This window comes from Opisthocomus hoazin, chromosome 35 (assembly GCF_030867145.1).
Source record: "Opisthocomus hoazin isolate bOpiHoa1 chromosome 35, bOpiHoa1.hap1, whole genome shotgun sequence".
NCBI classification, from domain to species: domain Eukaryota; kingdom Metazoa; phylum Chordata; class Aves; order Opisthocomiformes; family Opisthocomidae; genus Opisthocomus; species Opisthocomus hoazin.
In genome coordinates, this window is record NC_134448.1 from 39,699 (window position 1) to 65,291 (window position 25,593).

At 58.6% G+C, this 25,593-nt stretch overlaps 1 protein-coding gene across 1 annotated transcript in view; it reads left to right on the forward strand.

The window, feature by feature from the left end:
• LOC142365276 (MAP kinase-interacting serine/threonine-protein kinase 2-like) overlaps positions 1 to 23,511 on the forward strand; it is a 36,585-nt gene extending 13,074 nt beyond the window's left edge. The window contains 14 exon segments of the mRNA XM_075445932.1: positions 15,572 to 15,623; positions 17,718 to 17,778; positions 17,896 to 17,997; positions 18,144 to 18,241; positions 19,239 to 19,318; positions 19,845 to 19,918; positions 20,008 to 20,112; positions 20,444 to 20,499; positions 20,651 to 20,746; positions 22,269 to 22,469; positions 22,563 to 22,727; positions 22,834 to 22,877; positions 23,147 to 23,295; positions 23,298 to 23,511. Of these exon segments, the coding sequence (XP_075302047.1) occupies positions 15,572 to 15,623; positions 17,718 to 17,778; positions 17,896 to 17,997; positions 18,144 to 18,241; positions 19,239 to 19,318; positions 19,845 to 19,918; positions 20,008 to 20,112; positions 20,444 to 20,499; positions 20,651 to 20,746; positions 22,269 to 22,469; positions 22,563 to 22,727; positions 22,834 to 22,877; positions 23,147 to 23,295; positions 23,298 to 23,416 (1,402 nt within the window). The 3' untranslated portion in view covers positions 23,417 to 23,511.
• Positions 23,512 to 25,593: the final 2,082 nt, after the last annotated feature.

The window sequence follows — 25,593 nt, forward strand, 5'->3', positions numbered from 1 at the left end:
TGGAAGTTGCAAAACGTTCTCCTCTTCTTGTGTTATTTGGTGGTTATTCCAACCACCAAACAGCTCTGTGTGGCTGTGCTTTAGCTTTGCAATGTGCAACATTTATGTCAGCAGAGTTCCAGTAATTGCTAGAAATGCAACTGTGGTGTTTGGCTTGGTTGTTGCTTTTTTTTAGAGTATAAACTATTTCCTCAAAGTTTTAGTGGATTTCATTGGCCAAAGTCACAAGGCATGATTGCACCTTGATTTCATTCAAGCTGTTCCAAGGGAAAGTACTGAAAAATGCTACAGAACCTCTTTCAGCTTCCCCTCCTCCCCACCCCGCTACTAAAGCTGCTGTTGCTCTTTCAGACAGAAGGGCTGTCATTTTCACAGGGTGTCTTTGTCAAGTTTGGCAAAAATCCCGTTCCCGGCTGTGCCACTCCTTCCTGGGTCCTGTCTGTGTGCACACACGGCTGCATTCAGTGGGCGGAATTACGGGAAGGAGTTTGCAGCAGGCTGCTGTCGGCCATGGGCAGTGCTATGGAGTAGTTATTTCTGCTGTAGCCAAGTAGAGCTGTGTCCTGGGTTTGGCCAGGACAGGGTTAATTTTCACCAGACACCAGGAAGGGGCACAGCCGGGGGGTGGGGGCTGACCCCACCTGGCCATACAGAGCCGGGTATTCCATACCATGTGACGTCACGCTGGGTTCCGGTGGGGGGAGCGGCGCGGCGGGAACGCACTCGCGGCTTGGGGCGGGCGCAGCGCCGGTCCGGTTTCGGGAGAGCGGCTGTTGTACGGTTCGTGGTTGTGTTTTCTCCTTAGCTGTATCGTTGTTGTTCCTGTTTTCCCTCTGTTTGCTGTTCTGTTAAACTGCCCTTATCCCGACCCACCAGTTTCTGCCTCTTTCTTTCCATTCTCCTCCGCACGCCGGCGGGGGGAGGGGCGGCCGCGTGGCGCTTTTGTTGCCGGCGGCAGCCGAAACCAAAACATTAAATTGGCGCCCAAACGTGGGGCGGGGATAACGGCAGGGCTGAGCAGCGGGTGTTAAAACTGTTTTCTTAGATTTGCTTAAATTTTGTTATACGCATTTACTGTGTTAGTTAAAGTCGCCGGCAAAAATGTTTCTGACTTTGATCAAATATCTCTGCTACGTAAATCCTTACTTCCTGTATGTGTTTGTGGCCGTGCTGTTTGTTACCTCGGGAAAAAAGATCAGGATGATGATTTTGCTATACTGTACGATATCGACTTATGATATGATAACATCACTGTGCATGAAATTAGTCTTGTATTTGCATGCGGCACTGCGGTCATTTCCGTACCTCGGATCCTATGTCTTAGATTTTGTTAATAATCAAACCCAGTCTGTGGGGAAAGCCGAAGGGGATACCTTCCCCCACTCTTTCGCCCCCCCCCTCTCCCTCAGGCTGGTCCTAACTGCTTTTGAGAATTTCGAGTACCCGTGGGATGCTCAGGGCAGCACTCTCCTTTTGTTCTGCCTCCTGAATGGGTTGCAGGTTTTGTTTAGGGTTAAGCAAGTCGTTAAGAACATCGTGCAGAGACCTGCCCCGGGGCTGGATAGCTGTGAGTGGCTGGGTGTGTGGGACAGCATGGGCAGATGTCTAGAGCAGTGGGCACCTGCGGTGTGTTTTAAACTCACCCCTGAACAAATACAGAATCCGGACAATCTGGTAAAATATCTGAAGAAAGTGTGCTGCCACCCTGGGAATTCCAGAGAGACACAGATCACCACAATGTGCTGGGGTCTGGCCCATGCCTACCGAGCCCTGTTCAACACTGTTCAGTGCCTTAAAGGGGAAAGGGGGGGAAGCAAAGCGGCAGGCGCTGCAACTGGCGCTGCCCCCCCAGCCGGCCCTGCAGCCCCTCCAGCCCAGCAGGCAGTCACAGCCCCCCCGACTGGCACCGCCGCTGCCACAGCTGCAAGGTCTGCCTCGGTTTCCCTGGCAGGAACAGCAGCTGCTCCAGCCCCAGCTCCAGCTGCAGGCAGCGTGGCTGAGCCCAGTGACCAACCTGTGCCCGTAGCAGTCGCCCCTGTAAAACTAAAGAAAGACGCAAAGAGAGCAGATCGCTCTGGGAGGGATGACGATGAGCCAGGGTCATCACGGGAGATAGAGACAGAGATCATCACCCGGTCCCTGTCCCTGGGTGAGCTGCGAGACATGCGGAAAGATTTCAGCCGCCACCCAGGCGAGCACATTGCCACCTGGCTGCTGCGGTGCTGGGATAATGGGGCCAGCAGCTTGGAATTAGAGGGCAAGGAAGCCAAGCAGCTGGGATCCCTGGCCAGGGATGGGGGCATTGACAAGGCCATTGGGAAAAAGGAACAAGTCCTCAGCCTCTGGAGGAGACTTCTGTCGGGCGTGAGGGAGAGGTACCCCTTCAGTGACGATTTTGTATGCTATCCTGGCAAGTGGACCAATATGGAAAGGGGTATTCAGTACTTGAGGGAATTAGCTGTGCGGGAGCTGGTTTACTGTGACACAGACGATGAGCAGGTACCCACAGACCCAGATGAACTCCAGTGCTCACAATCCATGTGGAGGAAGTTTGTGCGGAGCGCACCCTCCTCGCATGCCAACTCACTGGCAGTTGTAAACTGGAAAGGTAAAGACGCACCAACAGTAGACGAGGTGGCTGTCAGACTCCGCCAATATGAGGAAAGTCTCTCTTCCTCCCTTGTCTCAGCCGTGGAGAAACTGGTCAAGCGACTAGACAGGAATATGTCCTACTCCCCACCTGTACGGGCCAGTGTCTCAGCTATTAGGGGCAGGCGTTTCTCTGCTCAGGAGAGGGAATACAGAGGCTATACACCCTGGGGCACCCTGTGGTTCTACCTGCGTGACCACGGAGAGGACATGAGGAAGTGGGATGGAAAACCCACCTCAAGTCTAGAGGCACGAGTACGTGAGTTGCGAGGTAAAACAATCACAAAAGGGGACTCTGTTAGGAAAAATGCCACTCCAGTTTCTAAAAGCCAGCTCTCCAGACCAGGTAGACAGTTTGACCTTGATTCCGATCCTCTGGAGGGGACCTCCAAGTCATTTTTACAGCAGGTGAGCAGCAATTTCTCTGACGAGGATTAGAGGGGCCCTGCCTCCAGCCAGGTGGAGGAAAGGGACAACCGTGTCTATTGGACGGTGTGGATTCGGTGGCCTGGCACGTCAGATCCACAAGAGTATAAAGCTCTAGTGGACACTGGTGCACAGTGTACTTTAATGCCATCAGAGTTCAAAGGGTCAGAGCCCATTTGCATTTCGGGAGTGACAGGGGGGTCCCAAGAGCTGAGTGTACTGGAGGCTGAAGTGAGCCTCACTGGGCAGGACTGGCAGAAGCACCCCATTGTAACTGGCCCCGAGGCTCCGTGCATCCTTGGGATAGACTATCTTAGGAGAGGGTATTTCAAGGACCCAAAGGGGTATCGGTGGGCTTTTGGCATAGCTGCTGTGGAGACGGAAGAAATTAAACAGCTGTGCATTTTGCCTGGTCTCTCGGAGGATCCTTCCGTTGTGGGGTTGCTGAGGGTTGAAGAACAACAGGTACCCATCGCGACCACAACGGTGCACCGGCGACAGTATCGTACCAACCAAGACTCCCTTCTCCCCATTCATCAGCTGATCCGCCAGCTGGAGGAGTCAAGGAGTGATCAGAAAACTTGCTCACCCTTTAATAGTCCCATATGGCCAGTGAGAAAATCTACTGGAGAGTGGAGACTGACAATAGACTACCGTGGCCTGAATGAAGTCACACCACCGCTGAGTGCTGCCGTGCCAGACATGCTAGAACTTCAGTATCAGCTGGAGTCAAAGGCAGCCAAGTGGTATGCTACAATTGACATCGCTAATGCATTCTTCTCCATCCCTTTGGCAGCAGAGTGCAGGCCACAGTTTGCTTTCACCTGGAGGGGCATCCAGTACACCTGGAATCGACTGCCCCAGGGGTGGAAACACAGTCCCACCATTTGCCATGGACTAATCCAGACTGCACTGGAAAAGGGTGAAGCTCCAGAACATCTGCAGTACATCGATGACATCATTATATGGGGCGACACAGCGGAGGAAGTTTTCGAGAAAGGGGAGAAAATAGTTCAGATCCTTCTGAAAGCCGGTTTCGCCATTAAGCGAAGTAAAGGGACCTGCGCAAGAGATCCAGTTTTTGGGAATAAAATGGCAGGATGGGTGCCGTCAAATCCCAATGGATGTCATCAACAAAATAGCAGCTATGTCTCCACCCACCAGCAAAAAGGAAGCACAGGGCTTCCTGGGTGTTGTGGGTTTTTGGAGGATGCACATCCCAAATTACAGCCAGATTGTAAGTCCTCTGTACCACGTGACCCGGAAGAAGAATGATTTTGAATGGGGCCCTGAGCAACGACAGGCATTTGAACAGATTAAACGGGAGATAGTTCATGCCGTAGCCCTTGGTCCAGTCCGGTCAGGGCAAGATGTTAAAAACGTGCTCTACACCGCAGCCGGGGAGAATGGCCCAACCTGGAGTCTCTGGCAGAAAGCACCAGGGGAGACTCGAGGTCGACCCCTGGGGTTCTGGAGCCGGGGATACAAAGGATCCGAGGCCCGCTATACTCCCACTGAAAAAGAGATTCTGGCAGCATATGAAGGCATTCGAGCTGCTTCAGAAGTGGTCGGCACTGAAGCACAGCTCCTCCTAGCACCACGATTGCCGGTCCTGGGCTGGATGTTCAAAGAGAGGGTCCCCTCTACGCATCATGCCACCGATGCTACGTGGAGTAAGTGGGTCGCTCTGATCACCCAGCGCGCCCGAATGGGAAACCCCAGTCGCCCAGGAATTCTGGAGGTCATCATGGACTGGCCAGAAGGCAAAGATTTTGGAGCATCGCCAGAGGAGGAGGTGACACGTGCTGAAGAGGCCCCACTGTATAACCAGCTGCCAGAAGATAAGAAACAGTATGCCCTGTTCACGGATGGGTCCTGTCGCATTGTGGGGAAGCAGCGGAGGTGGAAGGCTGCTGTATGGAGCCCTACACGACAAGTCGCGGAAACTGCCGAGGGAGAAGGTGAGTCCAGCCAGTTTGCAGAGGTGAAAGCCATCCAGCTGGCTTTAGACATTGCCAGTCGAGAGAAGTGGCCAGTGCTCTATCTTTACACTGACTCTTGGATGGTGGCCAATGCCTTGTGGGGGTGGCTGCAGCAATGGAAGAAGAACAACTGGCAGCGCAGAGGCAAACCTATCTGGGCTGCCCCATTGTGGCAAGATATTGCTGCCCGGCTAGAGCAGTTGGCTGTAAAAGTCCGTCACGTGGACGCCCACGTCCCTAAGAGTCGGGCCACTGAAGAACATCAAAACAACCACCAGGTAGATCAGGCTGCTAAGATTGAAGTGGCTCAGGTGGATCTGGACTGGCAACATAAGGGTGAACTCTTTATAGCTCGGTGGGCCCATGACACCTCGGGCCACCAAGGAAGAGACGCGACATACAGATGGGCTCGTGACCGAGGGGTGGACTTGACCATGGACACTATCGCACAGGTTATCCGTGAATGTGAGACATGCGCTGCAATCAAGCAAGCCAAGCGGGTAAAGCCTCAGTGGTATGGAGGACGATGGCTAAAATATAAATATGGGGAGGCTTGGCAGATTGACTACATCACACTGCCACAAACCCGCCAAGGCAAGCGCTATGTGCTCACAATGGTGGAGGCCACCACCGGATGGCTGGAAACCTACCCTGTGCCCCATGCCACCGCCCGGAATACCATCCTGGGCCTGGAAAAACAAGTCTTGTGGCGACATGGCACTCCCGAAAGAATCGAGTCAGACAACGGGACTCACTTTCGCAACAGCCTCATAGACACCTGGGCCAAAGAACATGGTATTGAGTGGGTGTATCACATCCCCTACCATGCACCAGCCTCTGGAAAGATTGAACGTTACAATGGGCTGCTAAAAACCACTTTGAGGGCAATGGCGGGTGGGACTTTCAAAAACTGGGATACCCATTTAGCAAAGGCCACCTGGTTGGTCAACACCAGAGGGTCCACCAACAGGGCTGGTCCTGCCCAGTCAAAACCTCAGCGCCCAGTAGAAGGGGATAAAGTCCCTGTAGTGCACATGCGGAACATGTTAGGGAAGACAGTTTGGGTTAGTCCTGCCTCGGGCAAAGGCAAGCCCGTCCGGGGGATTGCTTTTGCTCAAGGACCTGGGTGTACCTGGTGGGTAATGCGGAAGGATGGGGAAGTCCGATGTGTACCTCATGGGGATTTAATTTTGGGCGAGAATAGTCCATAAATAAATTGTATAAAGTTAGTTGTTAAATAACCCTGTCACTGTCTGTTATCACTGTTATAATTGTTATATGTTGTACCAGTAGTAGCATAGTAAGAATCGTCCAGATTAAAGAAGGATGGACTTTTTCAATGAAAACCTAGCAGAGCACGGTGATGATGGAACTGGACCTGGTTTTCAACAACTGGCATCCAGCGACTTCATCAAGATCAACATCTCCTGCAGACTGTGGGCACGGGCTGCACCAGATACATCAGCCGTGAGCTCCGGATGCAGCAAGTGACCGCCCATCACCACACATCACCTCTCCCGCCATGGAAGACCATTACGACAGATGGAGCCTGAAGTCATGGATTAAATGAACTCAACGGACACTTTAGAGTGATGATCCATAGATTAAAGGAATGATATCTGGAGACAGGAGAAGTGGTGGTGATCAACTGGACAATGGGGGACCTGGGCATGACGTAGATGGTATGGAATAAGGGGTGGATAATGTCCTGGGTTTGGCCAGGACAGGGTTAATTTTCACCAGACACCAGGAAGGGGCACAGCCGGGGGGTGGGGCTGACCCCACCTGGCCAAACAGAGCCCGGTATTCCATACCATGTGACGTCACGCTGGGTTCCGGTGGGGGGAGCGGCGCGGCGGGAACGCACTCGCGGCTTGGGGCGGGCGCAGCGCCAGTCCGGTTTCGGGAGAGCGGCTGTTGTACGGTTCGTGGTTGTGTTTTCTCCTTATTTGTATCGTTGTTGTTCCTGTTTTCCCTCTGTTTGCTGTTCTGTTAAACTGCCCTTATCCCGACCCACCAGTTTCTGCCTCTTTCTTTCCATTCTCCTCCGCACGCCGGCGGGGGGAGGGGCGGCCGCGTGGCGCTTTTGTTGCCGGCAGCAGCCGAAACCAAAACAAGCTGTGAGGAACTGGGAAGCGTGCTGAGGTCTGACGTGCCTGGAGACATTTGGTGATGTAGACGTAGCATGGGGTTCTTTCTTCCTTACAGCCTCTCATCTGTCTGTCTGTCTGTCCCAAGGGCTGGAGGCGTCAGTTAAACCCAGTGGCTTTCCACCACAGATGGTGAAAATCTCAGGAGTACGACTTTGGTGGGTCCTGTCGGCACGCGGGCAAGGGCACTGGTCTGCCAAGATGATGTGACATCCTCAGAAGAATTTGGTGTCTTTTCTCACTTTTGGAGTGTTGCCAAGTTACACTCTGGGCTTTCTCATTCTGCTCTGATCTTGCAGAAGCTCGGTCCTTCTTTGTCCCTCTCCTGGGTACCTTTCTGGAAAGCCATTCCAGAGGCCCGTGGTGTCTGAGCAGGGGCTGTGTCCCTTTTCGCGGTGGCTGTTGGCGAGCTGCCAGCTCACAGGGGCTGGTGGCTGTCACCCTCCTTGCTGTGTGAGGGACAGGGAGCAGATGGGACCCCGTGCTCTCCTGGGCTGCCTGGATGTGTGCTTGGCAGATGTGAGCAGATGGAGATGGCTGCTTTGTTGAGAAGAAACAAGAGTACCTCTGAGATTTAGTCAGTTAAATGCTCAGCTGTTAGGAAAGAAAGAAAAGGCTTCCAGAGGGTGGAAGGCAGGGTGTGGGGGGGCGCCCCGGGGCATGCTGGGAGCTGTAGTCCTGGGGCCTGCCCTGGGGCAGGGGCTGCTGCTGGCCATGTTGGTTCCCGGGGCATGCTGGGAGCTGCAGGCCCGGGGCAGGGGCTGCTGGGTGGCCATGTTGGTTCCCGGGGCATGCTGGGAGCTGCAGGCCCGGGGCAGGGGCTGCTGCTGGCCATGTTGGTTCCCGGGGCATGCTGGGAGCTGTAGGCCCGGGGCAGGGGCTGCTGGGTGGCCATGTTGGTTCCCGGGGCATGCTGGGAGCTGCAGGCCCGGGGCAGGGGCTGCTGGGTGGCCATGTTGGTGTGGCAGGGACAGGATCCACTGCAGGCCCCGGCTAAGGTGAGGGCTGGGGCTGCCCGTGAGGGGAGCGGGGCCGTGGGGCGGGCACTGGGGGCTGTGCTGCCTGCTGGCCACGCGAGGGGGGCGGGGGGGAGCTCCCCGCTGGAGCTGGGCGCGGCCGGGGCAGCCCCGGGGGGGAGCCCAGAGCTGGGGAGGGGCAGGGGACGGAGACGGAGCCCCTGGGCACAGGCACCAGCGGGCTTGTGGGCTGAGCAAGGGAAGGCAGAGCTGCTTCTCTGTGTGTTGCCTTTCCCTCTGCTCCCTTCTCCCCTCCCTGTGTGTTGCCTTTCTCTCTGCTCCCTTCTCCCCTCCCTGTCCCTCGGTGAGGCTGGTGTCCTTCCCTGGTGTCCTTCCCTGGTGAGGTGAGCTCCCAGCCCGGGCTGAGGGAGAGAGAAAAGGGGTGAGGGGGGAGGGGTCGCAGCCCTGAGTGTGCAAGTTTCATACAGACGCCCGGTTCTGAAGATACAGCGTGTGTGTGGGTCAGCGTTACCTGAAGATTTTTTTTCCTGGTTGATTTGATGCAGCGTGGTACATTTTGGTGGGAACACGGGGATGATGTATCCGAAGTTGCTGAAAATGAGGTGATCCTGGTCATAGGTTTTATTTCTTTGCCTGTTCTGGGAGCATCATTCTGCATGTATTGCTAAATGTATGTCTTCATTTCATTGAAACTGCAGTGTAAAACTGGAAATATTGTACCTGCAAAAGAATGGGAACAGCTGTCCTTGTTCGCCAAGGTGAGCAGAGAAGCAGTGGGGAGCAGCTTGCAGGATCAGAACTTCAGCCTGCTGTGGGTGATAGACCCTCAGGTGGGTAAAGAGAAACCTCGCTTTTTGAAATACAACTCTTCCTATCATGGTATTTCTTTTGTTCGGTTGTGTTGGCAGTCAGACTCTAAACATGTGATTAAACTGTTAAAAATCAAGCTATTTAAGGATTCTTTACTGTCTTAAATCCCATTACAAGCAGTGCACTGTGTTGCCCTGTGGATACTGCATTCTCATGAGTGACCTGACTGGAAGTTTTCCTTTTCTTTCTAGTACAGGGATGCATTTATGAAGGCAAATCCAGGGTACAAGTGGTACCCCACAACAAACCACCATGTGACGGCTCAGACATCCCCTGTTGCAAACAGGAGAAATCCATGGGCTTTGCCTCAGACTCTGGGAGAGATTCACTAAGCCTGAGGAAAGAGACTACAAGGTGAAGAAATACCCCAGCGTCACTTCAGCGTGGCAGGTGAGATTTCCACCCATGTTGCTCAAACACAGCAGCTTCAGTTTGTTTGAGGATGCGGTGTTGGAATTGAACTGCAAGAGCAGTTTTCTCTACTGCACGTAGTACTGTAGTGCTGATACCTTTCATGTCCCAAATGCGGTTGCCAAGACTCGAGTTAAAACTCTGCATAACAACCTAAAATTTTCCTTAGTGCATGATTGTTTTGAAGAGTCAAGTCCCGATCTGTGGCATATCATAACGCACACCCTGTATTGGGTCCAGATTTGACTGAAGCTTATTTCAGGGCTATCTGCTGTTGAAGATTTTCATTTTCTAGTCAAAAGGGAAAACGCTGGTTAGAGTGATTCACAGATCCGGTAATAACCTAACAGCACAATGTATGCTGTTAACCAGGTGTCCTTTATTACGGCGCCGGGCACATGGGGGATCTCTCCTCCAAACGTGTGCGCCAAACACCCTTTAATTTCAGGTTAAATAGAACTACAATATGCATATTAATCGTTATATTTTTGAGAGCGTATGAATCTATTCCAATTCTCCTTTAGCAGGTGTATTAGAGCTCCTGGGTAGTCTCTGGTGGTCTTAGGTCGTTACTTCATCTCTTTCAGTAGTCTTCCTCATTTGCCCGTGAGTTACATCCGGGGCGCTGCGCATGCTCGGTTCGTTCTATCTCGTTGCAAAACTGCAAAGCTGCTTTTCGCTGGTTCTTGGTCGCAGCTCCTGCTCTTGTCACAGTCTTGTCCTTGCTAAGTTTGCTAATCTATAAGGAGAGCTTGCAACTTCCACACAGGTGCTTTGTTAAAACTAAAACTAGAAAATACCACTGCAGCTAGTTTGGTAAAGTGTCATGTTTCTTATTATTCCTTCTATCAAGAGGTGTTAAAGTTCTTGTGGATGAATGTACCACAGGTGAAAACTTTTTGTATTTAAATCAGTAGAATTGCTATTTAACTTCACTTAAAGAGTGCCCTGTTGTCTATTACATCTTGGAGAGGAAAACATAAAAAAAAAATCAGATCTGTGACTAAGTGTAGGTGCAGTGCCTGAACGAATGAAAAGCAGGTCATCTCTCACTGGTGTCCACAGACAGCAGAACTGTTGCAGTCCTGACCTTGAAATACAGAGACATTGACATTAAATACTGGCACCTTAAGAACCTTGGCTTTTACATTGTCTTTCTACATCTCATTTTAGTTTGCTGCCACTCTTTTGTTTCGTTTGTCCCTTGACTTCCTTCATCCTCCTCCCTACTTAGATCTTGTTGAAGGCTAAGTTTTTGAAATCATTGCCTGTATTTGTAGGTATTGCTTGTTTTGCTGTAGATCTCTAGCTTTTTGCATAGCCTTGCTATGTCTGTGTTTGTGTGCTGCCCTCAGGTTTTTAGGTTTTGCCTTGACTTCCTTAATCTTCCTCCCTAATTCAGTTTTCTTTCAAAGTCGAAGGGTTTCCAGAGTGCCCTTGCTTTCTGCATTGTGTTTCTGCAGCGGATTTAGTTTGCTGCCATGGGTTATTAGATTTGCCCTTCCTATAATCTTCCTCCCTATTTCAGTGTTTGTATGAAGTCTGAGGATTTCACATATTGTTGTCTTCAAGAGTTTTGTGTCATTCCTTAGTACCTACCTTTATTGTTCTATTATTTTTTTCTTTTTTCCTTTAATCTCTGTCAGTTTTTCACTTTTTGACATTCATTTCTTGGTCTTCCTTTCTGCTGTAGTCATTCTGTCTTGGTTTGTGTCTTTATGCTGGCTTTTTGCATTGTCTTTCCACAGCTGTTTCAGTCTGCTGCCACTCTTTTGTTCAGTATTTCCCTTGACTTCCTTCATCCTCGTCCCTATTGAGATCTTATTCAAGGCTAAGTTTTTGAAATCATTGCGTGTATTTGTAGGTATTGCTAGTTTTGGTGTAGTTCTTTAGCTTTTTGCATATAGCCTTGCTGTGTCTGCCTTAGTGTGCTGCCCTCGGTTTTTACTTTTTGCCTTGACTTCCTGAATCTTCCTCCCTAGTTAAGTTTCTTTCTAAGTCGAAGGGTTTCCAGAGTGCCCTTGCTTTCTACATTGCGTTTCTGCAGCGGATTTACTTTGCTGCCATGGGTTATAAGGTTTGCCCTTTACTTCCTTAATCTTCCTTCCTTATTTTAATGTTTGTGTGAAGTCTGAGGATTTCAAATCTGGTTTTCTTCAAGAGTCTGGTGTCATTCCTTAGTACTTACTTGTATTGTTCTATTTTTTTTCCTTTGTTTCTTTAATCTCTGTGGGTTTTTCACTTTTTGACATTCTTTTCTTGGTCTTCCTTTCTGCTGTAGTCATTCTGTCTTTGTTTGTGTCTTTATACTGGCTTTTTACATTGCCTTTCCACAGCTGTTTCAGTCTGCTGCCACTCTTTTGTTTAGTATTTCCCTTGACTTCCTTCATCCTCGTCCCTATTGAGATCTTATTCAAGGCTAAGTTTTTGAAATCATTGCCTGTATTTGTAGGTATTGCTAGTTTTGCTGTATATCTCTAGCTTTTTGCATAGCCTTGCCATGTGTGCCTTAGTGTGCTGCCCTCGGTTTTTAGTTTTTGCCTTGGTTTCCTGAATCTTCCTCCCTATTTCAAGGTTCATTTGAAGTGTTAACGTTTTGAAATCGCTGTCTTCAAGAGTTTTGTGTCATTCCTTAGGTCGTTAGTATTACAGATTTTCTTTCGAAATCTGTCTTTTAGTTTGTGGTCCTTGTATTTCCCTATAGTTTTTCTTTTGTTCCCTAATCTCTGTTGGTATTTCACTTGTTGACATTCATGTCTTCGTCTTCCATTCTGTTCTAGTCACCTTTTTGTTGTTTTTCCAGAACACCTTGGCTTTGTACATTGTCTTTCTACATCTCATTTTAGTTTGCTGCCACTCTTTTGTTTCGTTTGTCCCTTCACTTCCTTCATCCTCCTCCCTACTGAGATCTTATTGAAGGCTAAGTTTTTGAAATCATTGCCTATATTTGTAGGTAGTGCTTGTTTTGCTTTAGGTCTCTAGATTTTTGCATTGTCTTTCTATGTCTGTTTTAGTGTGCTGCCCTCAGGTTTTTAGGTTTTGCCTTCACTTCCTTAATCTTCCTCCCTAGTTAAGTTTCTTTCTAAGTCGAAGGGTTTCCAGAGTGCCCTTGCTTTCTACATTGCGTTTCTGCAGCGGATTTACTTTGCTGCCATGGGTTATAAGTTTTGCCCTTTACTTCCTTAATCTCCTTCCTTATTTTAATGTTTGTGTGAAGTGTGAGGATTTCAAATCTGGTTTTCTTCAAGAGTTTTGTGTCATTCCTTAGTACTTACTTGTATTGTTCTATATTTTTCCTTTGTTTCTTTAATCTCTGTCGGTTTTTCACTTTTTGACATTCACTTTTTGGTCTTCCTTTCTGTTGTAGACATTCTGTCTTGGTTTGTGAAACTCCCCCAGGCACCAGTACAGGCTGGGGCGGCCCTGCTGGAGAGCAGCTCTGCGGAGAGGGACCTGGGTGTCTTGGTGGACGACAGGCTGACCATGAGCCAGCAGCGTGCCCTGGCTGCCAAGAAGGCCAATGGCATCCTGGGGTGCATTAGCAGGAGTGTGGCCAGCAGGACGAGGGAGGTTCTCCTTCCCCTCTACACCCTAGTTAGGCCTCATCTGGAGTGCTCTGTTCAGTTCTGGGCTCCCCAGTTCAAGAAAGATGAGGAGCTACTGGAGAGAGTCCAGAGGAGGGTTAGGAGGATGATGAGGGGACTGCAGCATCTCTCCTACGAGGAAAGGCTGAGGGAGCTGGGCTTGTTCAGCCTGGAGAAGAGAAGGCTGAGAGGGGACCTTAGAAATGCCTCTAAATATCTGCAGGGTGGGGGTCAGGAGGACAGGGCCCAACTCCGTTCAGTGGTGCCCAGCGATAGGACAAGGGGCAACGGGCACAAACTGGAGCAGAGGAAGCTCCAGCTGAACACGAGGAAGAACTTCTTGCCTCTGAGGGTGACAGAGCCCTGGCCCAGGCTGCCCAGGGAGGCTGTGGAGTCTCCTTCTCTGGAGATATTCCAGACCTGCCTGGACGTGATGCTGAGCAGCCTGCTCTGGGTGGCCCTGCTTGGGCAGGGGGTTGGACTAGATGACCCACAGAGGTCCCTTCCAACCCCGAACATTCCGTGATTCCGTGACCCACAGAGGTCCCTTCCAACCCCCAAACATTCCGTGATTCCGTGACCCACAGAGGTCCCTTCCAACCCCGAACATTCCGTGATTCCGTGACTCACAGAGCGCCGTGGCAACCCCCAAACATTCCGTGGTTCCGTGGTTCAGTTGAGTGTGCAGGGAGCGTGCAGGGAGTGTGCAGAGAGGCCAGGCGTGCACAGGGAGCAAGTCGTGAGCGTGGAGCGTGAGCAGTGACCATGGAAGGAGCACGCGGTAAGTGTGCATTAAGCGTGCAGTGAGTGTGCAGACAGGCCAGGAGCGTGCAGGGAGCTTTCTACGATGGCACGACTGGCTGGGTAGAGGAGGGGAGAGCCGTGGGTGATGTCTGCCTCGACTTCAGCAAGGCTTTCGACACGGTCTCCCATCACATCCTCCTAGGGAAGCTCAGGCAGTGTGGGCTGGACGAGTGGTCGGTGAGGTGGATTGAGAACTGGCTGAATGGCAGAGTTCAGGGGGTTGTCATCAGCGGTGCTGAGTCTGGTTGGAGGCCGGTAACTAGCGGTGTGCCCCAGGGGTCAGTACTGGGCCCAGCCTTGTTTAACTTCTTCATCAGTGACCCGGATGAAGAGTTAGAGTGTACCCTCAGCAAGTTTGCTGATGACACCAAACTGGGAGGAGTGGTGGGTACACCAGCAGGCTGTGCTGCCATTCAGCGAGACCTGGACAGGCTGGAGAGGTGGGCAGAGAGGAACCTGATGAGGTTCAACAAAGGCAAATGCAGGGTCCTGCAGCTGGGGAGGAACAACCCCAGGCACCAGTACAGGCTGGGGCGGCCCTGCTGGAGAGCAGCTCTGCGGAGAGGGACCTGGGTGTCCTGGTGGACGACAGGCTGACCATGAGCCAGCAGCGTGCCCTGGCTGCCAAGAAGGCCAATGGCATCCTGGGGTGCATTAGCAGGAGTGTCGCTAATTGGGGCGCCCTCGTTAGCAGCGCTAATGTAGAGCAGGGCGCTGATTGCCCCGGCTGCGAGGGGGGCGGGATTTGGGGGGGCTTGGGGGGTCCCGACCCCCCCGCTGTGGCCCCACTGGCACTTTGGGGGGGGGGGGCAGACCCGAACTGCGGGGAGGGGGGCGGAGCGTGACGCGGTGCCCGGGAGGGGCGGGGCACTGGGGGGCGGGGCGATGGCGGCTCGGGAGGGGGCGAGCAGCCAATAGGCGGTGCAGGCGGTGACGTCATGCGCAGCCATTGGCCGAGGCACCGCCGCTCGGCGCGTGCGTTCTGAGCCCGGGTCGGCGTCAAGCGATACGTGGGGTGGGGGGAGGGGAGGGGGGGGGACACCCGCGCCGTGACAGGCTCCCACGGTGCCACCCAGCCGGGGTGGGGCCGGGGTGGGGGGGGCTGTGCTGTGACCCCCTGCCGCGCGCAGGCCTCGCGGCTGAGCACCGCCCCGCTCGTGACATGTGTGGGCTGTGGGGAGGGGGGAACCCGGGGGGTGTCTGTGGGGCTCCCCGCACCCCGCCCGGTGCAGCCGGGGGGGGGCTGTGGGGGTCCCCGCCCCTGGGCGCAGCGTGGAGGGTGGGGTGGGGGTGTGTCACCGCGGGGGGGCGGTGTCACACGGCGGGGGCGGGGTGGGGGGCGGAGCCGCCGCCATAAAGCTGCGGGGGGGGGGGCGGGGGCACGTCCCCTCCCGGCGGTGCGGAGCGATGCGGAGCGGAGCGGGCTGCGGTACCCCCGGCAGCGGCGGCTCTGCGGGGCCGGTGAGCGCCGGGGGGGTTTTGGGACCAGGAGGGCTCCGTGCGGGCCCCGTGCGGGCCACAGCCCCCTGACACCCGCCCCCCCGGTCTCCTCTCTCCACAGGTCTCGGCCTACCCTCGGCCCCCTCCCGATGGCTCTGCCCGCCCCTCCGCATCCCTCCCCCCCCTCCCGGTTTATTTTCCTGTTTTTGTTGGTTGGTTGGTTGCGCTTTTTCCTACCCCGCACCCCTCCCTTCTTTCTCCCTTCCCCCCGCCCGCAGCAAGGTGGTGCAGAAGGAATCTGAGATCCCCGGTTTCCACCGCTCCTTCAAGGTAAGGGGGTGCTCCCCGCCCCCGTGATGCTCCGGGGGGGGGGGAGGGGGTTGGGGTGCTCCGGGGGGGATGGGAGGGTGCGGGGTTGGGGTGCGGGTCTGCGGCGGTTGGATCCCCTGCCCGGAGTGGGGGGGGGGGGCACGGACACACATCAGCGACCTCCCCCTTCCCGCCCCCCCCCCCGAGGAGAGAGGGGAGCGCTCAGGGTGCTGCCACCCAACCCGGGCCGCAGGACCCACATGTCCCGCTGGCCCGGGGGTCGGGGTGCTCCCCGAGGGGGGTCAGACACCCCCCACACACACCCCCCCCACAGCAAGGCTTTGCTCACCCCGCTGCAGCTCCCACGGGTGTCCCCCGTGGGGTGGGTCAGCGGGTGGGCTGCATGTTTCCCCCCCCCCCAGCTGCACTCATTCACCGCACGTCTGCGAGCAGGGGGTGGGGGGCTGCTGGGCCCAGCCCGGGACCTGTTGTGCGAGGGCCAGATCCTGGCAGGGGGGCTGTGGCCGGGGCACCAGGACCCCCGTCCCTCCCGGCCGCTGTCACGCGAGGGGGGTGCGAGGGGGGGGTCTGGGTCCCCCAAACGCTGGCTCTCGTCAGCCGGGCACCTTCGTGGGAGCTTTGTTTAGTTTGGCTCCCGGGGCTGCGAGGGATGCAGGGACCTCACCCGAAACCTGCCCGGCTTATTTTAGCTGACACCTAATCCTGCTTTGAGGACTTCTGGCTGGGGTTTGGGCCCCCCCTCCATCCCCCCCTCCCATCCCCCCCTCCATCCCCCCCTCCATTCCCCCACCCCGGGTGGTTGGGGACCAGGACGGGGGGGACACGGGGGACACCTCGGATGCGCTGCCGGAGCCGCCGCGCAGCGTCTGCCCTGTGTGTCCCATCCCCCAAACCTTTTGTGCGCCGGTGCTGCGGCAGCGGGCAGGGCCCCCTGTCCCCCGTGTACACCCCTGGTGCCCCCCCCGGGAGGCCTCATCCTGCCCGTGGTGCAGGGACTTGGGCCCGAGCCGTTCATCCCCGCCATGACATGGGGGCCTTGGGGGGGGCTGGAGGGTGACACCGCACTCCGCAAACCCTGATACTGTCTTTTTTTAGGGGGGTGGGGGGGGAATCTGGCCAAACGCTGCGCAGGAGCGTTTTCAGGCATCAGGAGTGGTGCTTGGTTGGGGGAGATGCTCGTGGCATCCCCGCACCGCGATGGGGACCCCCCGGCCCCTCGAGAGCCGCCCCGGCAGCAAACAGGCGCTTTCGGGCTGTTTCTGGCGGCAGTGGCCGGGGCTGGCTGCTCCCGCGCCGCGCTGGGGCTGGCAGCCGGCCCGGGCACCGGGGCACCGGGGCGGGTTGGGGAACGCCGCCGGGAGCTGCTGCCTCCACCCAAACAGATTTCGTAACCCCGCGGAGGACAGGGCCCTTTCGCCTCGCGGCCAGGTGCCCCCGGCACTGCCCCGTCCCGCGGTGGGGTGGCTCGGGGGGGGCTGAAGTTCCCCATGTCCCCTTTGGGGTGCTGGGGGCGGAGGCGCTGGGTTTGGGGTGGGGGAGGCAGTGGTTCCCACACCCATCACCCATGCGGGGTGCAGGGAGGGTTGGGAGCGGGGCCCGATCCTGCCAGGTCACAGGCATCACGCAGCCACGGGCACGGCGCTCACCGGAGCGGCGCTGAGTGGGCTCCGGCCCCCCGTGACCTTGCGGGGAGGTGGGAGGACGCGGTGCGGTGGCTCCGGAGCCCGTCCTGCCCTGTGGCTCTTCGTCCTCCCCCCCTCGCTGTAGTTCAGGTCAGGGTGGATATTCGGGGCTGGGTTGGTACGCGCAGCCCCAGTCCCTCTCATCATCGCCCGCGTGCCGGCCTGGGGCTGCTGGCACAGAGGCATGACCCCGCGGCAACATCCCCGGCAGGAGACGTGGTCAAACCCTTCCTCCTCCTCCTCCTCCTCCTCCTCTTCCTCCGGCTCTGCTGCATCCCTCTGGCAGCAGTGCCGTGAGCCGGTGCCCTGCACGAGCAGAGCGTGTGCCAAGGCCAGCGGCGTGCCTGGACCGGGCGGGCGGCGGCGGCTGGTCCAGCAACTGCCGTCTCACTCGTGTTCTTGGCCCTTGCAGGAACAAAACCCCTCCGAGCTGGCGTTTGACCTGGAGCCCGTCTTCGAGTGCCCTGGACCTCGGGATGTCGGCCCTCTGCATTCCCCCGAAGGCGTTGAGGGGCTGCCCCAGGGTTGGCGATGCTGGGGGGAGCGCAGGGTGGCTGGGGGTGACTCAGGCCAGTGGCTTTGCTCCGGCGCAGATGTGCCTTTGAGTCAGCCCATCGACATCCCCAGCACCAGGAAAAGGAACAAGAAGCAGCACTGCAGAGCCACCGACAGCTTCTCCGGCAGGTTCAAAGGTGAGCGGGGCTGCCCAGGGACCCCAGGGGTCCCCCCCCGGGCTGCGGCAGGGCTGGGGCCCTCCTGGTGTCCCCAGGCTCGGGGACAGCCGTGGTGTCCCGTGCCGCGGTGGGGCCGGCAGCTCAGGCGCCCTCTCTCCTGCCAGATGTTTACTGGCTGCACGACGAGGTGCTGGGAGAAGGGGCCCAAGGCAGAGTCCAGTCCTGCGTTAACCTCGTCACCAACAAGGAGTACGCAGTGAAGGTAAAGCTCTGCGGCTTGGGGCTGCAGAGCCGGCTCCTGCCCACCCCCTGTCTCAGTTTCCCCTTCTGCCCTTCACATCCTGGGCTCCTGGCTCTCCTGGCTGTGCGGAGCTGGCACAGGACGACGGTTTCACGGGGTAGAGGGGATGGAGAGGGGCAGGAGCGGGGCAGGGCCAGGCCACGCAGGTGGCACACTGTCCTCTGCCACCGCCCAGCTGCAGGACCTTGGTCAACCCCCTTAGCCACGCTCCTATCCCTGTAAATTAGGGCAGACACGAGATTAAATTAACGCTTGCGCCGCGTCTAGGGACTTGGGGCAAGCAGGGGCATGTGGTGCGGCAGGGTGGCCAGCCCCCGCTCGCCCCAGGGAGGTCTTCGTGCCCCTGTGAACAATAGAGGGGTCAGGGGATGAGCCAGCTGCTTTGGGGTCGGGGATGGTGGTGCCGCATCCCTGCACCCCACAGGCTCCCAGTCACGGCGTGGGGGGGCTGGGACAGGCCCTGTGTCCAAACGCAAGGGGCACTTGGCTTCCCCTGTTGCCCCGGGGTGCTTTTGGGTGCCCAAGGAGGGAAACTGAGGCAGGGGGAGGGCTGCATGGTGGTTGGGTGTTCAGTGTGCCCCGAAGGGCTGGGGGTCAGTGAGACCACCCAGCTCTCCCCCGCGGGTGGAGACCCCCTGCTCACCCCATGGCACGTCCACCAGGCACCCACTGTGCCAGCGCCCAGCGGGGCGAAGGGCCGTGCTCCGCTGCCGGGGCGGCTGCGCCGGGGCTCGGCCGCAGAGCTCGCCTTGGCTGCGGGCCCCGGGAGGGAGCGGCTTGGCCCCGCTGCCGGGAACAGCCTCTTCTGCTGCCTTAACCCCTTCGGGCACCCCCCGCCTGCCTCTGCCCGGCCCCGGGGGTCCCCAGCGCCGGGTGGGTTGGGGCACGGTGGCTGCCAGCCCCGGTCCCTCCCCAGCAGCGGTGCCTCTCCCTGAGTCTCGCCCGCTTTGCCTTGCAGATCATCAAGAAGCACCAGTTCGACGTCTGCAGCGGGGTCTTACGGGAGGTGGCGATGCTGAATCTGTGCCAGGGACACAGGTACCGCAGGGCAGCCGCCGTCCCCATCCCCCACCGTGGGCACAGGGCGCGGGCTGAGACCGGGCTGACGCTCGAGACACCCATGGGCGGCAGGCAGGCCGCCCTCCTGCGCGGCTCTCCCTCTGCGTGGCCTCGCCGGGAGCATCCCGAGGCGACGTGGAGCCGCTTGCCATGACGACGGGGCCACGACGGCCGAGTTGGAGCGGTGCCGAGGGGCGAGCCGAGCTGCCGCCGCGGCGTTCGCCGTCCCGCCGCAGAGAGCTGCTGAGCGGGGCTGTTTCTGGAGCGGGGCGAGCGAGCCAGGAGGGTCTGCGAGCAATTAGGGAGCGGGGCCTGGCGCTGGAAGCCCCTCTCCCCGCTGGAATGTGGCCGGGGGCCCCAGCCGCGTGGTTTCAGTCGCTGGAAACCCGATTTTCTCCTCCGTTGGCCCTGCCCCGGGGAGCCGTGCGGGGTGGGGGTCTGCGGGGAGGGGGGGACCCCGCGATCTTTTTGGGGGGATGCCAGGCTGACACTGCTGTCCCCGCAGGAACATCCTGCAGCTGATCGAGTTCTTCGAGGAGGAGGAGAGGTTTTACCTGGTGCTTGAGAAGATGAGGGGAGGTGAGTGCGGTGCCGGGCCGGGGGGAGCGGGGGCGGCAGGAGCCCCCCCAACACCCACGAGCCCCCACTCCGCTCTCGCCCGGCCGCAGGCTCCATCCTGACCCACATCCAACGGAGAAGCCGCTTGAACGAGCTGGAGGCCAGCACGGTGGTGCGGGACATCGCCAGCGCCCTGCACTTTTTGCACAGCAGAGGTGAGCCGAGCCACCCCGGGGTGCAGCCGTGCCCCCCCCAAGCCGGGGGGTGCTGCCCCCCCCTCCTGCCCGGGGAGCAGGGGCCGGTGCCGGCCGCGGGCGCGCAGGGTCAGGCCCGGCTGCATCGTGTTGTCGCGGTGCGGAGCCTGCTCCTCCGGTTTGGCCGGGACTCGGGGCCAGCAGCAATTTGTGCCCTTCGCCATGACGCGGGCGGTGATTTGGGGTGGGGAGGGAGAGGTCCCTGCGCCGCCCCCAGACCTTCTGCTGTGGAAATCTTGGGGGGAGGGGGGGGCAGGCTTTTCCACTCATCGCCTCTTCTCCCCCCTCCCAGGAATTGCTCACAGGGATCTAAAACCGGGAAATATTCTGTGCGAGCGCCTGGACCAGGTGAGCGGGGAGCAGGGGGTGGTGCCGGGGCTGGGGGGGCCCTGGTTCCCCGCGGGGGATGCTGCTGCGGCAGCTGGGGCGCGAACGCGGGGCTGAGGGTACCCGGGGGCTGCTGGGGGGGGTCACTGACCGCTGCTCCCCCCCTCCCCAGGTCTCCCCGGTGAAGATCTGTGACTTCGGCCTGGCAAGTGGCATCAAACTGAAGGGGAATTGCTCCCCCATTTCCACCCCGGACCTGCTCTCGCCGGTAAGCGTGCAGACCATGGGGCAGGGGGGGTATAATGTCGATGGGGGGGGTCCTGGGGGAGGGGTGGGTGTTGTGGAATGTCCATGGATGGGGGGAATGTCCCTGGTGGGGCTCCCCCAGGCTTTGGGGCTGCGTGCAGCCCCCCGCTGCTCGTCGCTCCCGTCGCTGCGGGACCCCCCTCGGCAGCGGCAGGCGAGATGCAGTTCCGTAACGCGGGGGGGCCGGGCAGCGCAGGGGGGGCTGGCGCAGAGCCCGGGCTGCCGTGAGCCTTAGCAACAGCCGGCCCCGGCGGAGGCAGCTGTGCAGAGCCTGCGCTTTCGGGGAGAAGTGGGTCAGGCGAGGGGCTGGGGGGGCCACCGTGATCCCCCCCACTCCGGTTGTGGGTGAGAGGGGGCTGGGGCTGCTTGCGTGCGGTGCAGCCCCTGCAGGGTGGGCACCCTGAAAGCTTCTGGGGTGCCCCTGCGTTGCAAGGAGCTGTCTCACATTTGGGGGGGGGCACATACCAAGCCTGCCCCCCCCTGCAGAAAGCCCTGCTCCCCTTATCACCAGCAGCAGGGCCCCCCCCCATGCAGGTGTTGCCCTGTGCCCCGCTGTTTTCGGGGTGCTCACGGTGTTTCCAGGGTGCTCACGTGCTGGGGGGGGGCAGACCCTGGCCCACGCGGGGTGCCCAACAGCAGAGGGGGGGCCAAAACACCCCCCCCCCCCCCTTGTTCCTCCGCGTTTCCCCTCCCCCAGGGGGAGGACCTGAATTTCTGAGGTGTCCCGAGTTTCCCGTTCTCAGCAGCGGGGGCAGAGGGGGGTGGGTGCTGTGGTCCCTGCCGGGTGGAAGCCCATGCAGGGTTGCTGCGGGTTGGGCTTGCGTGGGTGTTTTTCTTCTTCTTGCGGTGGCATCAGCTGCCGAGGCCGGCGAGGCGTCTCGTTTGGAGGCCTCTCGTTATGTTACGGGGTGATTATCTGCTGGCTGCAGCTCTGCTCTCCCCTGGTCACGAGGCGGTGCGGGCTGCAGGTTGGGTCACGTGCGCTGGAAAGCCCCAGAGCCCCGGGAGCCGTGGGGGAACCATGGGGGAACGGGACCGCTGGCTCTCGCCTCGCATCAGCGTTAACTCCTCCGGCACCGGATCCGGCGCCCGCTGCGGCGGCCCTGCCCGCGTCAGGCAGGGGAACAGGCAGAGCCGGCTCCGTCCCCGCCGCCCGCCCGCCATGTCCCGGGCGATGGGACGGACGCTGCCCCGCTGAGCCGGCCCGGTGGCGGCAGTGCTGGGGGTGGTCCGGGGGGATGTTGCACCCCTTTAGGGTTTTATTTTTTTTGGGGTGGCAGGGCTGTGACATCCCCCGCGTGGCGATGGGAAACCTGGCCGGGATGATCTGCCCTGCCAGGACCAAACCCGGGAAGCGGCCGTGTCTGCACCCTCATTTTGGAGGGGGTAGCCCCTTAGTTCTGGCAGACACCCCCCCCCCTGCCTCTCAGCTCTGCCCCATCGCTCCCCTGTCCTTTGGGGCTCACCCCCGCCTCTCCCCGCAGTGCGGCACCCCCGAGTACATGGCCCCGGAGGTGGTGGACGCTTTTTACAAGAATGAGGAGGCACCCACCTACGACAAGCGCTGCGACCTGTGGAGCCTGGGCATCCTCCTGTACTTCATGCTGAGTGGGTACCCCCCCTTCGTGGGCCACTGCGGCTTCAGCTGCGACTGGGACGACGGCCAGGCGTGCTACGTGTGCCAGGTGCGTGGCGGACCCCAGCAGTGTCGAAACCCGCCGCTGGTTTGGCAGCACCCCTCCCAGCTCAGCCGCTTTTTTATTTGCCCCCCCAACCAGGGTATGCTCTTCAGGAACATCCAAGTAGGGAAGTACGAGTTTCCTGACAAGGACTGGGCGCACATCTCCTTTGGGGCCAAAGATCTCATTTCCAGGTTGTTGGTGCGAGATGCCAAGAAGCGGCTCAGTGCGGCCCAGGTCCTGGAGCACCCCTGGGTGCAGGGGGTGAGTGCTGCTACCCCCCCTCCCCCCCCTCCACTCCCCAATGCCGGGGTGGGGGGACACCCCATTGCGGGGTGCTCGGCTCTGACCTGGCTGCGTTTCGTTGCAGTGTGCCCTGGATAACACCCTGCCGACCCCCATCATCTTGTAGAGGTGAGCGTGGGTGGCCCTGGGGTGGGGGTGGGGGACACATTCCAGCCCCCCAAATCCTGGCTCCTCTCCCCAGTGAGCTGCTCTCAGCTCTGCGTGGCTGCAGCTCTCGCCATCTGGGCAGCTGTTGCAGCACGTGATTCGGGCTGGAGCCGTGTTTTTGGTGCCTGACCCATCTGGCGTGGCATGCGCGTGAGGGGACACCCCGATATTTGCCCCCCAACCTCCCTGCAGCCCCCCGCATCCCACCCTGAGCCGCTTTCTCCCCGCAGGAAGAGCAGTGCCAAAGAGCTCACCTCCTTCGCCGCAGAGGCCGTCGCCGTCAACCGCCAGCTGACATGGTGCGACAAGGATGAGGAAGAGGAGGCGGAGGAGGAAGCACGGCCCGTCACCATCAGTGCTACCTCATGGGCCATGCAGCTCTACCCCCTCCTGAGTCCAAGCTGGTGGCCAAGCGGCGGCAGAAGAGCAACCTGGTCAAGGCGGTGGCTGCTGGGCAGCACCCAGTAGCCCCCGTGGTCGTGGTGGCTGACCAAGCGTGAGCTGCACCCCTCGGACCTGCTGTACCCCACGTCCCCCCCATCCTCCTTCTTTCTTCCCTCCCCCCCCAACCCCCACCATTTCTGGCTAGTGACAAGATCAGGACTCGTCCCTGTGGCTGGTTTCCAGGGTTTTGCTGATCTTGTAGGTCTGGGGTTGGGAGGGTTTCTTGAAGATCTGTTTTTTAAGTTATTAAATCATTAAGGTTGCTTCACCCAGGACATCTGACTGACACACGGACTTTTGTTTCCCCGACTCTTGGTTTCTGCTCTGAGATTTTTTCCTCCCTCCCTGACACCAAAGGACTCTTTGTATCCGCGGCCGCTTTGCCGAGTTCAGCTCATTTCATGCTGTGAACAAAAGGCCCTCGGTCGCGTTTTCGACAACGGGAGTTGCGTTTTAACCTCGTCCCTCCCTTCGGAGCTGCGGGTCTTTCTCCGATGTTGGGGTCGATCCCACAAACCCCCCCTCCCGGGGGTCTGGGAGGCATCTCCCGGGCGCAGGGACCCCCGCCGTCCCGTGCTCGGGGGCATCCCCGGCTGCGCTTCGAGGGGCTGCGGCGGGCAGGGAGCAGCTAGGGCCGAGGAGAGACGGTGCCAGCGAGGGAGCAGCTCCCCGTCCCACTGAGCCGCCCTCTCTCCTCGGCAGCCTGCTTTCAGAGTAAGCTGTTCACCCCTTTTTTTTCTTTTTTTTTTTTTTTTTTTTAAATTGTTGTTTTTAAACTGCTAGCTGTGCTTTTCTGCAGGGCATGGAGAAATGTCTTCCTTTGCCCCCGCGCTCCGGCCGGCGGCTCCCCGGGGGTAAGGTCAGAGCCGGGGGGATGCTCAGGCGCCTGGGGCCGTGCTCTTGCGCTGGGTCGGGCGTTGCACCCCTGTTTGTGGAGGGGGGGGCTCACCAGTGGCTGGTGGAGGTGCAGGGCAGGATGAGGTCTCCAGGGCGGCTGGAGCAGCCAGAAAATATTACCCCTGCGGGAATAGCGGGGTGCTCTGTGGGAAGGGAAGGACCCCCCTTTAAAGAGCACTGGGACTTGTTGCAGGGCAGTGTGACCTGGCGTGGCTTCGAGCTGTCCCCGAGGCTGCCGTGGCCGGAGGGTCTGGGGGTGCCGAGGGTGCCGAGTGCCCCAGGATGTGCCGGTGGGCGAGCGGCCGGGCTGGCGGCAGCACCCGAGGGCCACGGCACTGGGGAGCAGCTTGGGAAGGGCTCGGGATGCGGGGCCGGAGGGTTTGGGGTCGCGGCGGCAGCGCCTGGGCAGTGCAGTGTGGGACGGGTGGCTGGGGAGAGCTGGGCATGCGTGTTCATGTGTGTGCATCTGTGTTCATGTGTGTTCATGCATGGAGTCACGCTTTCCTCGGAGCTTGCTTTGGGGAAGGGAGGGAATGCTTGCGGGGGAGGGCCTGGGGGTGCTGAACTGGGACGAGGCCCTTGGCTGGTTTCTGCGGAGCGGGGCCGGATCTGTCCGGGTGAGCCAGCAGCGCCCGTGCTGGGGGCCGGGCTGGCCTCCAGCTCGTCCGAACCCCCCCTGGCACCACGCCGGAGGGGCAAAGCCCCGCTGCCTGCCGCGCGTCGTGCCACCGAGCTGCGCCCGCCGCCGTCCCCGCGCCTCACCGGGAGGGAGGGTGCCCCTTCGTTAGCGATCTCCTCTCCCTTCCAGCTTAATGCTTTGAGCTGTATACTCTGAAAAAGCAGCCTCGGCCCATCGCGTGCACAGGGGAAGGCTTTGGGAGCTTGCTGTGAGCCGGGGAAGAGACTCCCCCCAGGTCTTCAGCCGAGGACAGTCACTGTCTCTGGAAGCAAAACAAAGTTCTCCTTTTTGTTTGAAGACTGCTGACAGCAAAACTATGCAATATCTGTTGTTTTTTGTTTCAGGGAGGTGTGTGTGAGTGAGCTTGGGACATGGTGATCTTGGGTGTTGATGGAGCTTGGGGCAGGGACCGTCTTTTCTGGCCCTTCCCGGCCCTTCTGCCGAGCGGCGTCGGTGGGTTGGGAGGGTGCTCCCCCCAAAACCGCCTCTGCTTTCTCTCCTGGGTGCCCCCGGTCCCACCACACAGGGTGGGGAGGAGCAGGGCAGCAGCGAGGGGAGACCCCCAGCACAGGCACCGCGACACCCCAGAGAAGCCTCCTTTAAAGGAAAAAAAAGAAATCCATCTTGATTGTACATTGTTACTTTTTATAGCTTATT